Consider the following 11,855-nt stretch of genomic DNA (forward strand, 5'->3'; position numbering starts at 1 on the left):
TGTAAAATGTGGATAATATGCTGTCCTGTCCCAGTGGACTGTGATGAGAAAATGAGGTGAAGGATATAAAAATTAGGATCCCAGATACTCTGGGCCTTGGAAGGCTGCCAGTGTTCCCAGGTTTTTAAAGGTTTCTTTCGTTATGAGCCGAGCGCCCCATGAGCTACTGGGAAAGGTTCTTGCCCTCTTTTTTGGTCGGGGAACTCCCACTGACTTCCCTCTTGCGGCCAGCCTCCTCCTCTGGGGGTAGCAAATGGGCCTCAGTTTCCTCCTCTGAGGGTGGCAAATGGCAGAAGAGGGGCCAGCACACACTTCCCAGTGAGGCTGGGCCAGGAGCATAGGCTGCCAGATTCCTCCCGGCCGTGCTTTTCCCCTCAACCCAAACTCCTGTTGCTGGGACTTACTATTTCATTTAAGTCATTTTTAGCCTGTAGGATATTCCCTCTCAAATCTGCCCTGCCAGCCCCTGCTCCCACCCCACAACCCAGGCAAGGGTGGGGGGGGACATCCCTGGGTCTGAGTCCCAACAAAGGTAGGCCCCAGGGGACCAGCAGCCACCAATCTGCTTCCCGGGAGCAGCTGGCAGAGCCCCTGCAAGATGCAGAGTGGCCAGAAATCCAGAGATCCTCACTGGCACTGGGTTTCACGGAGAATCTGCTCCTACTGGAGACAGAAAGCAGGTCATCGTCTCAGCCACCTCCCCGCTCCTCGTCCTCTATTTTTCCCAGGCTGTGGGAGGCAAAGGGTTAAATCCCATAGAGCTGATGCTCTGACTCCAGGCTAGAGGGACCCGGGAAGCTGGGGTCACTTCCTGCTCCGTCCCAGTCACCCTGAACTGGTCCCCGGGTCCTCAGCCTGGGATCACCCCTTGAGAAGGAACCCAGAGTCCTCGGCATCAAGCCCGCCACCCCCCCTCAGGCAGGGCATTTAAGGGGTTAAGTCCCCTGGGGCTGGATTCTGCCTTCCACCTTTCCCAGACCCCAGAGTCGTGAGTTGGGGACGCCTGGGCTCCCGAGGGGTGGTCCGAAGGGCCGAGACGGCCGCCCGGGAACAATGGGTCAGGGAGGCGGGTTGCTCCGGGCTTGAGACCCCTGCCCGGCCCCTGGTCGCAGGGGCAGGGCTGGGGCCGAGCAGGGGGGCAGAGGCCGAGGATTCTGGGAAGAGCGCGAGGGTCTGGCTGTGGGGGAGGGGAGGCATGAGCATTCTGGGAAGAGGGAATTCGACCGCCAGGCCAGGGCTTGGGGGCTGTGGGCCAGTGGGGAATCCTGGGGGCTCGGAGGCGGAGGATGCCCGGACCCGGGAGTTGGGGGCCGAAAGAGGGTGGAGGGCACCAGTCGGAGCAGGAGTCCAGGGTCTGGGCCGGTGCGGCGGTGGGGGGCCAGGGGCCAGGGCGGTTGCGAGCCCTTCGCTGCCTCCACTTCAGGGTCACCTGGGTCGATCTCCACACCTCTCCGCGAGGCAGTCTTTCTCCCCCTCCTCCCTCCGCAGTGGGACTGCTCCGAGGTCCAAGGACTGGGGCTGGGGCCTAGGTCTGCTCCGAGCACTTCTTGCCTCTTTGGGTCCTACCACTTTAGTACTCCCTGGTGGCCTTTTCATTAACCTCTTCCCTCTACTGTGGAACGCTGAGTTTGAATTTCTCGAAATAATCAAGGTACATAAGTTCTCACCTGTCCTCAGCAAACAGCAGGGCAACCTTCCAAGCTTCCTCAGAACAGGCAGCCTCAGCTTGGCGGAGGTGCCTGCTTCCACCTCCCCAAAGACACTTAGTAGGGGGAGGGGAAATTCTCATGCCTAAGGAGCTACAGAGATGAAGAAATTGTTACTTCCTAAAATCTCCTGTCTCCCCTGCTGCTATTTACCAGGCAGGGTTCAGCTAGCTCCTGCTTCATTTGGGTTACCTCCCAGCTGCCTCCACGAGAATCCTGAACATGTCTGCTTGTTTCCCCTGCCCCCATACACACAGTACCCATCCCAAACAGCCACCCAAACCCCAGGCTTTCCCCAGGGACTGTCTTGAGGGTCTCCACATTGTGGGAAGTTGTCCTAGCACTTTGCTCCTGTGGCCCTGTTCCCTCATGCTGAAATCATATCATCCTTTTTGGAATGAGCTGGCCATGTTTTACCAGGAGGCCGCTCTGAACTGTTTCTTTGCTGCCGTCCCCATACAAACTGACTTTTAAAGGCATCGTACAAACAGGTTTTCCAGGAACAAGGGGCATCTCATTCATTTTTCGTTCATTCAAGAAAATGTATGGAGCACCTGTTCTGTGTTAGTCTTCATCATCATCCTAGGCACAGCTTATAGCAGCAGCAAAGCAGAACAAACAGTATGGAAGAAGGGGCACCAGAATGGGGTTGATATGGAAGGCTTCACTGGGGAGGGCTGTTTGGAGTTTAGTGGTGCAAATGGTCAGGCCAGTCACTAGATCCAACCCCTGCTTTTATAGCCAAGGACCTTTTGGTCCCAGGAATTTCTGCATCCCACTCTCAAGGCAAGTAGGCTCTCTTGGAGCTTTCCTCATCACCCATCCCTGCCAAAAGCCCACTTTTAGGAGTTTCACAGGACTCCCAAGGTTATCTTCCTCTCTTAGAGACTGGGACAAGCTAGACACAGAACCTTGCATTTCTGGTCTCGACAACTTCCCGTCCTGTGACCTTGGAGAACTTTCCCTGAGGGTTGATTTCCTAATCTGTAAAGTGGAAAGTGTGATTCCTGGGTCTCCTGACAGGGACCATGGGGAAGATTAGGTGAGGTAAGGAGGACACCACCACAGGCACTGTGTCAGCTGCAGATGGTCTTCACACACTTCTTTCACCTCTCTTTTCCTTTCCACTTCTTCTCAAGGTCATTGTGGCACAGGCCCCTAGTGGCTTTAAAATACCCCTTCCCCCCCACCTCTGGCCCAGTCTTCTTTCTGTGCTTAGATGGCCCAGTCCTTTCAGAGGGTCCCTCTTGCCTCAGAAAAATCAGAGCGGTTTTTCCCTTTCTTCCTGTCTCTCTCTTTTAACTCTTTAAGTGTTCTAGGCAGGCTCAGTTCTCCGTGAGGCTCTCAAGGAAAGTTTATTGGTCCTAATTAGCAGTCTCATTAAGGAGGAAAATTAGAGTCTTAATGAGCTTCTTCTGATTAGTAAAATAACAAGTTTCCCAGCCTCTGGGCATCAGAGGAGTGGGGTGAGAGGCTTCCTCTTCTGTGGGTGTCAGACACCTCTCCGGCCCCCAGTCTGGGTTCAAAGGGTTATGACTGATGAGCTTTTAATGACTCTTAAATTCACCTACTTATTTAGTTGTGATTTTAAGGTCTGGAGTAAGGCCTGTGGGGGTGGGGTGGGTAGGGATGATGAGAACTAATGCCCAGAAACACGGGTTGATAGGAAACTGAAGTTTACATAAGGAGGAATGAGAGCTGTGGGGGGGGGGGGGCCCAGGTAGGGATTAAACAATAGTGAGATCAGCCCCCATTGTGCGCTCCTCTCTTCTCCCCCAGGCTCCCTGGAACACTGGGCAGTCCTGAGCTCCGGGATGGAGCCTGAAGCAGTGCTGTGGGGCCCGCATCCTCGGGGTCCTGTACAGAGCCCCAGCGATGCTCACAGAGGTGAGGGGCACAAGAAGGGACTGCAGTTCTGACAAGACAGTGGCGCTAGTTCAGGGAGGGGCCCAGACTCTAGGGGGAAACCCAGGGCAGGGAAGAAAGACCGACCCCATGTTCTGAAAGGAGATGGGGGCTGGAGACTCCCTTTTTCTCTATAGGTACCGAGAGTGGGAATGAAGAGGAGAGCCCTCAGCAGGAAAGTTCTGGGGAGGAGATCATCTTGGGAGATCCAGCTCAGAGTCCAGAACTCAAGGACCCACCAGAGATGCCCCTGGAGAGACCCTCCCAGGATCCCTCAGTCTCCCAGAACTCCCCAAGTCCACTGGGTCACCCCAATCCCTTGGATGACCAGACTCCTCTTGACCCTCCAGCCCCCGAGGTAGTTCCTACCCCGTCTGACTGGACCAAGGCCTGTGAGGCCAGTTGGCAGTGGGGGACTCTGACCACATGGAACAGTCCCCCAGTGGTCCCTCCCAATGAGTCCAGCCTGCGGGAGCTGGTGCAAGGCCGCCCCTCCGGGGCTGAGAAGCCCTACATCTGCAACGAGTGTGGCAAGAGCTTCAGCCAGTGGTCCAAGCTGCTGCGGCACCAGCGCATCCACACAGGTGAGAGGCCCAATACCTGCTCCGAGTGTGGCAAGAGCTTCACGCAGAGCTCACACCTGGTGCAGCACCAGCGCACGCACACTGGCGAGAAGCCCTACAAGTGCCCGGACTGCGGCAAATGCTTCAGCTGGAGCTCCAACCTGGTGCAGCACCAGCGTACTCACACGGGAGAGAAGCCCTACAAGTGCACTGAGTGCGAGAAGGCCTTCACCCAGAGCACGAACCTCATCAAACACCAGCGCTCACACACGGGCGAGAAGCCGTACAAGTGCGGCGAGTGCCGGCGCGCCTTCTACCGCAGCTCTGACCTCATCCAGCACCAGGCCACACACACTGGCGAGAAGCCCTATAAGTGCCCAGAGTGCGGCAAGCGCTTTGGCCAGAACCATAACCTCCTCAAGCACCAGAAGATCCACGCTGGTGAGAAGCCATACCGCTGCACTGAGTGTGGCAAGAGCTTCATCCAGAGCTCGGAGCTGACCCAACACCAGCGCACACACACTGGGGAGAAGCCCTACGAGTGCCTCGAGTGCGGCAAAAGCTTCGGCCACAGTTCCACCCTCATCAAACACCAGCGAACCCACCTGCGTGAGGACCCTTTCAAGTGCCCCGTTTGTGGCAAGACCTTCACACTGAGCGCCACGCTGCTGCGGCACCAGCGCACACACACGGGCGAGCGGCCCTACAAGTGCCCCGAGTGCGGTAAGAGCTTCAGTGTCAGTTCCAACCTCATCAACCACCAGCGCATCCACCGTGGTGAGCGGCCCTACATCTGTGCCGACTGTGGCAAGAGCTTCATCATGAGCTCCACGCTCATCCGCCACCAGCGCATCCACACAGGTGAGAAGCCCTACAAGTGCTCCGACTGCGGTAAGAGTTTTATCCGCAGCTCCCACCTCATCCAGCACCGTCGCACCCACACGGGTGAGAAGCCCTACAAGTGCCCTGAGTGCGGCAAGAGCTTCAGCCAGAGCTCGAACCTCATCACCCACGTGCGCACCCACATGGATGAGAACCTCTTTGTGTGCTCCGACTGCGGGAAGGCCTTCCTGGAGGCGCACGAGCTGGAGCAACATCGGGTGATCCACGAAAGAGGGAAGACCCCAGCCCGGAGAGCTCAGGGTGACACTATGCTGGGACTTGGGGATCCAGCCTTGCTAACCCCGCCCCCCGGAGCCAAACCACACAAGTGTCTTGTCTGCGGAAAGGGGTTCAATGACGAGGGCATTTTCATGCAGCATCAAAGGATCCACATTGGAGAAAACCCCTACAAAAATTCAGACGGCCTCATCACACACCCGTCCCCCAAGCCTCCGTTCCGACCTCCCAGGCTCCCTTTTGGAGGGAACTCCTATCCAGGTGCTTCAGAGGGCAGAGCTGACCCCCCAGGACAACCCTTTAAAATGCCTGAAGGGCAGGAGAGCTTCAGCCAAAGGCTGGGCCTGCTCTCCTCCAAGTCCTACATTTGTTCCCACTGTGGAGAAAACTTTCTGGATCGAGCTGTGCTCCTCCAACACCAGCTCACCCATGGCAACGAAAAGCCCTTTCTCTTTCCTGATTATAGGATTGGTTTAGCAGAAGGGGCAGGGCCTAGTCCCTTCCTAAGTGGAAAGCCCTTTAAATGCCCTGAATGCAAAAAAAGCTTTGGCCTCAGCTCTGAGCTGCTGCTGCACCAGAAAGTCCATGCAGGTGGAAAAAACCAGAAGAGTCCAGAGCTAGGGAAGAGCTCTTCTGTCCTCCTGGAGCACCTCAGGAGCCCCTTGGGAGCCAGACCTTACAGCTGTTCAGATTGTGGGGCCTCCTTCCTGGATCGCCTAGCCCTCATCCACCACCAGGAAACTCACACCCAAGAAAAGTCCCCCAGACCTGAAGACCCCCTTTCAGAGCCGGTCACCCTGTCCACAAGCCAGGAAGATGAAGGAGAGGCCCCCACCCCCGCAGAGAGCAGCATCCATGGGGACGGAGAAACGCCCAAAACCCTCTTGGAAGAAAAGCCCTATTTGTGCCCTGAGTGTGGAGATGGCTTCACAGAAGTTGCAGCCCTCCTCCTCCATAGGAGCTGCCACCCAGGTGTCACCCTGTGAAATGGGCCTGGAGACCAGGGGCCTTTCTTTCCTGAGAGGAACACTGGATCTCAAATGTTATGCGAGAAAAGGAAGAAAAACCCATCAGATTATAGAGATGCGAAGGAGAAAGGACCCTGGGTAAAAGTAGTGCTTTTACATCAGTGATGAGAAACCCTGTAAAATTGTTGGTGGGAACCACTTACAGTGCAGTAGACAAAAACTTTTGGGTTAGAAACCCTATAAATATGTAGGAAAAAAAAGCCTTTTAAGTCTATAGCAGAAAATCCCTATAAACCATAGTGGATAAAAGCCCTATTAATTGTAGGATGAGGTCCCAATATGTCTCTAGACAACCCTATAAAACTGTACCTAAATCCTTGTGAAACTATAGGGTTGGGGAAGTGCAGGGAATATAGCAATGGCATTGACTTGGGAGCAGTGACCCTCAGAAGGTGTAGAAGACCCTCCCATGGACTTGTTCCACAGTCTTCTTTCCTACTGGCGGTTGAGAGGGAGGCTCATTCCCAGAAGGCTTGGACAATTACACAGTAATTGCTCAGAGGGAAGCAGTTTTGGGAATTGGGTGGAACTGAAAAGGGAAACAAAGACAGGGGAAAAATAAGTGATGAGGAGCCCTCGGACCCACAGAAGAAACATAACCTGGTAACTAGGAAAAGTTCAACCTGTGGCACTGGGGGTTCCCTGGGGCACAGGGCAGATCTTAGGTGAATTATGTGTGTTGGAGAGGCCCATGGGACTCCTTATCAGAAAGAAGCCAAAAATGGGGAAGGAGTAAAATGATGTTGCGCCTTTTTAAAGGCTGAAGTTTGGGGTGCATAAAAACTTTAAGAACACTGGGAAACCACCACAAAAATTTAGGGGGGGGGTGGAGATTCTGTTAGAGCGCTTCGAGGGAAGGAAACCAAGTGGAGACTGTTCAGGTGGAACCCAGCAAACTCCAGGCTGTCTACCCCATTTCCGGGAGCTTGTTAAACTGCAAGTGCAAGCAGATCCCAGTCAGACTGCCAGGGTCCTTCCCTAGCCCGGCAGGACAACCCTTTCCTGGGGACTTCTGAGAGACCTCCAGGGATGGAGGGCCCCTCCTGCTGCATCTCAGGTCTCACTGTCAGGAGGTCTCTCCTGAAATCTAACTGCCACCAGTCTTGCTGCAGCAGCAGCAGCCTGTTTCCTCAAAATCTGTCCTCAGTGGAGAGGGAGAACTGCAGCTAATCGGCCTCCAAAGAATAAAGCCCTTCAGAGACTCAAGGCCTATGTGTGGTTAAATCCTCTTCTCCAAGTCAATGAGTGCCACAGGTAAGTTCTCTGTGGCAACAAGGGACAGCAAGTTGACAGAATAGAGAGCTCTGATTAGCCAGCAACCTACTTTTAAACCTCACTCTCTCTCTGAGCTGATAGCAAGGCTGCTGTCAGGATGAGCCAGCTGCACAGTGATGGGTGTCCAAACACCCGCAGAAGGGACCATGGGTCCTTGAAGAGTATATGGAAGCCTGACCACCTTCCTCACCCCGGCACCTGAATCCCTCTGAGGTTGTGACAACCCACCTCGATCATGGTCTTGGGAAAGTACAGATTCCATCCATTTGGCTCCTCTCCTCCTTAGTCAGAAGCCTTCAGAGGGAAATGGAAAGATGAGAACCACAGTACCCTGCCAGCCCCATCTCCTGTCCTCACACACCACACCACACACAGTTCCACACTTTCATAAACCCAGCCAAACCTGCTAATGTGACTGGGTGTGTGTGGCAGGGGAGACTGTTGCCATCTAAAATGATTGGAGAAAACTTTTGAGACATCTGTAACAAGAACCCCATCCCCTAACCCTGGAGATTCTGTCTGGTGCTGTGTCCAAAGGAAATGCCCCCTGGCCCCACGCTGGCACCAGTAACGCACTGTGGCCCTGGAGTAAGAGAACCAACATGCCAGGTGGGGTGGCCCCTTTCAGAGTCACAGCCCTGGAGAGGGTAACCTGGATTCCTACAGAGCTGTGGAAAAGACCTCTAATTTCATTACCTGAAGTTCAAAAGTCCTTCATCTACCCTGCCCCCAAAGGGATACCCTCAAATTCAAAGGATCAAAATCCAGAACATTGTAAGAGGAAAAAACCCAAGCCTGCTGGGAGGAAGGAAAAGGCAGGCATTGTTTGATTGTGGGGAGACCCTTTTTAACATCTGCATTACAGCCCCACCCGACCCAAGTGCCAGGTCGGAAAGCACTACTGAGGGGAGAAGGAGCCTGCCTGCAAATCTACTGACAGAAGCATCCACTAAGGGGGTGTCCCTATGAGACTGAGGAAGAGAAGACAGTCCTTCGAGTCAAAGCAGACCCCCCCATCAAGATGGTAACAGAAAAAAACTCCAATTGTAGATGAACCCCTTTTAAAGCTAGAAGCAGTTTCCCTTGGAACAGGTCTGAGAAATTTCTCCAGAAGAGTCCTGGGGAGCAGACTGAGGCTCGGGGACCAGTCCAGGAAGGGGTGGTCAGTGTGGTTAAAGGCCAACTGTGGGCCTATTGAGGACTTGGGTGTAGCATATGTAGTAGGTTGTTCGCATGTTAGAGGAACGGGTCAGGGCCAGGAGTTTAGGCTCCAGTACTTGAATGGATGATGTGGGCACAATGAGTTGCTGTCTGGGGTTTTGTAGCAGGAAAGGGGCAAAGTCAGAGACCTCTGGGGTATGACCTGTTCTCTCTTCCCCACCCCCCAAATTCCTTTAGCCAGGTACTTCCCTCCCAGAACAAGCTCCGTCTTGGGAGGAACTAAGCAGGCAGCTGGTTGAGGGAGGTGGTAGTGTCCAGAGACCCTCTGACCAGCTCTGGCAAAGGCACTACTCAATCTGGAAGGCCTCTTGTCCAGTCCCATGGAGGCCTAACTCTTCAGAAGTGTCCTGGTTGAGGAGCCCAACAGATAGGGTCACAGAGTTGTTGGTGAAAGCAAAGAAAGAGCAGAAACTGATCTGAGCTTAAGGTGAAACTTGAAACTGCTATAGATATGAAGGTCAGATGGGAACTCAAAAGAACTGGGCATGAATCCTGAGTGATGGGGAAACGTGAAACCACAACCAAGAGGTAGAATTCCATGGCAACTACCCCTGAAGTGAGCAGTCCCCAGACTCCTTTGCCCCCATTAGGGAAGCCCCACTCACCTAATTTGTCCCCCTGGAGTGAAGAAAGGCCCCACTTTTTGAGTGTTGTGTGTCAATAACAGTGTTGTGTCACCGGTGGTCACGTTGATTAGTTGAAGAGAATAAAGGGAATAAGATTTCCCAGGTGTTTTCTGTCTTCTCTTTCAATCCTAGAGCAAGCTGAAAGATCTTGCCCTCTCCCAGAGCCAGGGTCCATATATAATCTCAAAAGCTCAGCCCAGCTCCAGGCCGCGCTTGCATTCTTTTCCCAAAGGCCCTAAAGTCCCCACCCCGAGTGTGCTGGTGAAGGTTTATTGAATTTTAAAATCCATTCCCTTGGGAGAAAGGGGGAGAAATGTTCTGAGGTGGTGGCAGAGCCAAGCCGCTCTCACTGATGTCTAGCTTTGGCACCAGCACAGCCTGCTGACTACTCGGTGGCTGCCTGGTGAGTGCCTGGCTCAGGTCCAACTGTGCAGCTCCTGGGAGGCCTCTCTGGCCACAACACCCACACCCTCCCCAGACTGCCACATGGAAAGCCCTGAAAATCAAGTTCCAAAAACAAGTCCACCTTCTCTGGTTCACCTGGATCCCAGGTCCTGGACCTGGCCCAACCCTTTCTCTGGAACATGGCTGTGTAGATCCTAAAGAGAGGTGGGTAGAGGAGACCTGGCCTGTCATCTCACTCTCAGTATGTTGTCCACTTGCCCAAGATCCATAGCAAGACAGGGAGGGAAACTAGAATGGCCAGAAAGGCCCTATACCCAACCAAGCCTCTCTCCCCTCACTGGGCCTTCCTAGCCCTGTTCTGGGCTCCACACTGGGCCAGGCAGGGCTGTTGGGCTCTTGATGGTTCCTCAATGCCCAGCTTACACCTACACTATCCGCTGGGCCTAAACCTGGCCATGGCCCCTGAGACTGACTTCAATGTTTGTTCTACCTCTGGGGCCTACCTCTGCCCAGTCTGCCAGGAGCCTCCAGCCAGGAAGCTGTCTCCCCACCTTTCCTGTGCTCCCAGGGCAGGTTCACTGCTCCTTTCCTTTCTGGAAAGCAAGAGGTGGGGTAGGGTGAAGGAGGGACTTGATTTTCATGGGGAGGAAATGAAGGCTAACCTACATTCTCTGTGTTCCCAGCCCTGGGAACAATTGAGGTATATCAGAACCGGTCCCACCACAGGAGGATTCCTCAGTAATGTGAGAAGACTACAGGGAAAGAAAGATCAGTGATTTGTTCAGATTTAGGACTGTGGACCCAGACATGGTGCCTTCCACAGCATAGGATCAGGAAACTGGCTGGAGGAAATGACCCAAGAAACAGGAAATAGTATGTGTAGGGGCTGGAGGTGGGATGGGGATAGAAGGTACATAACAGTTGGGTGTGGGCTTAAAATATAGAGGGATGGGGATTGAAAGAAGGTAGAGAGCAGAGGCCAGAGTGAGGAGCATCTTGTTTAAGAAACTTAGAGATAGGGCACCACTGGGGAATTTTTAAGGATAGTGACATGATCTTACTCCCCAACCCCACCCCAAGGTTTGGAGTCAGGAAAGAGAACTGGGCTGGATGAGTTGGGCGTTAGCAGCTTAGCTGTAGCCATGGCCATGGATAAATATACTCAGGAAGAGTGGCAGAATAGAAGAAGAGCAGCAGAAAATCGTGTGATAAAAACGGAGTGTAGCACCACAAGGCCCAAGGGGAGTTTTGAAGAGTGGTCAATGTTAAATGTGCCACTGGACCCTGTGGCCAATCAGACAGTGGCCCTAATTCTAGCTAAAACAGGCACATTTGCCAGGAAGCCAACATCTGCTCAACCCAAGGAGTGAGTCAAGGTCAGTTTTGGCCTGCTCATCCCAAGGAACCCAGGATACCACTGCCACTGAAGCCACTGGGGTTGTTAGGTCAAAACTGGCTGGAGGGGCCTGACCAGCTTCTAAAGCAGATTCTCCCTGCACTGGGAAGGCTCATTGCAAACCAATGTTTGTGGAGTTTATTCTCTTCTTCCTGTGGCATCAGTGTTTACGCCTGTAACTAAAATTCTGGCATCTTTATCCCATTCATTTGGGCTTGAGCTTGAGAGAGTAGTGTGATGCCTACTTTATTAGGTGTGAGGACCCACAAGGAGTTTTCAGCTCCTCTGGATATGGAGACTGGCCTAGGGGAGATTCTTGGGGAGGTGATATATAGTAACTTCCATTTATTTAAGAAACCCACATGACGGTAACTCCTGTGAAAGAGGGTGGTGCTCATAGTATTGGCTGACCCCAAACCACTCTCCAGCGCCATGCTCCTCTCAGAGCCAAGCAGCCTCACTATGATGCAGTATGCTGCGTTTTCCCACACTTGCCATGGCTGTCCCCAGGCCACACACACTTCAACAGCTCGATGTCATCTGTAGCAGCGGCCGCACCTCAGTGAGAGTGCCCATCCCATCACCTCCAAGTTCAGCGCAGGCAGTCACCG

The 11,855-nt window shown here is 53.6% G+C and overlaps 1 protein-coding gene across 1 annotated transcript; it reads left to right on the forward strand.

The window, feature by feature from the left end:
• Positions 1-813: 813 nt before the first annotated feature.
• ZNF629 (zinc finger protein 629) lies at positions 814-9,541 on the forward strand. Its single transcript, XM_037134340.2, has 3 exons — positions 814-988; positions 3,486-3,593; positions 3,749-9,541. Exons 2-3 carry the CDS (start codon positions 3,521-3,523, stop codon positions 6,277-6,279), a joined length of 2,604 nt encoding a protein of 867 aa, XP_036990235.2. The 5' UTR covers positions 814-988; positions 3,486-3,520; the 3' UTR covers positions 6,280-9,541.
• The last annotated feature ends 2,314 nt before the right edge of the window (positions 9,542-11,855 follow it).

The sequence above is a fragment of the Artibeus jamaicensis genome, unplaced genomic scaffold, assembly GCF_021234435.1.
Source record: "Artibeus jamaicensis isolate MK-2021 breed Jamaican fruit bat unplaced genomic scaffold, CSHL_Jam_final contig_700, whole genome shotgun sequence".
Classification (NCBI taxonomy): Eukaryota; Metazoa; Chordata; class Mammalia; order Chiroptera; family Phyllostomidae; genus Artibeus; species Artibeus jamaicensis.

Bases quoted from the DNA above. Each gene is read 5' to 3' on its own strand.
- ZNF629 (XM_037134340.2), top strand. From the start codon at position 3,521: ATGGAGCCTGAAGCAGTGCTGTGGGGCCCGCATCCTCGGGGTCCTGTA. The intron at 3,594-3,748 runs GTGAGGGGCACA...TTTTCTCTATAG, and splicing joins CCCCAGCGATGCTCACAGAG to GTACCGAGAGTGGGAATGAA.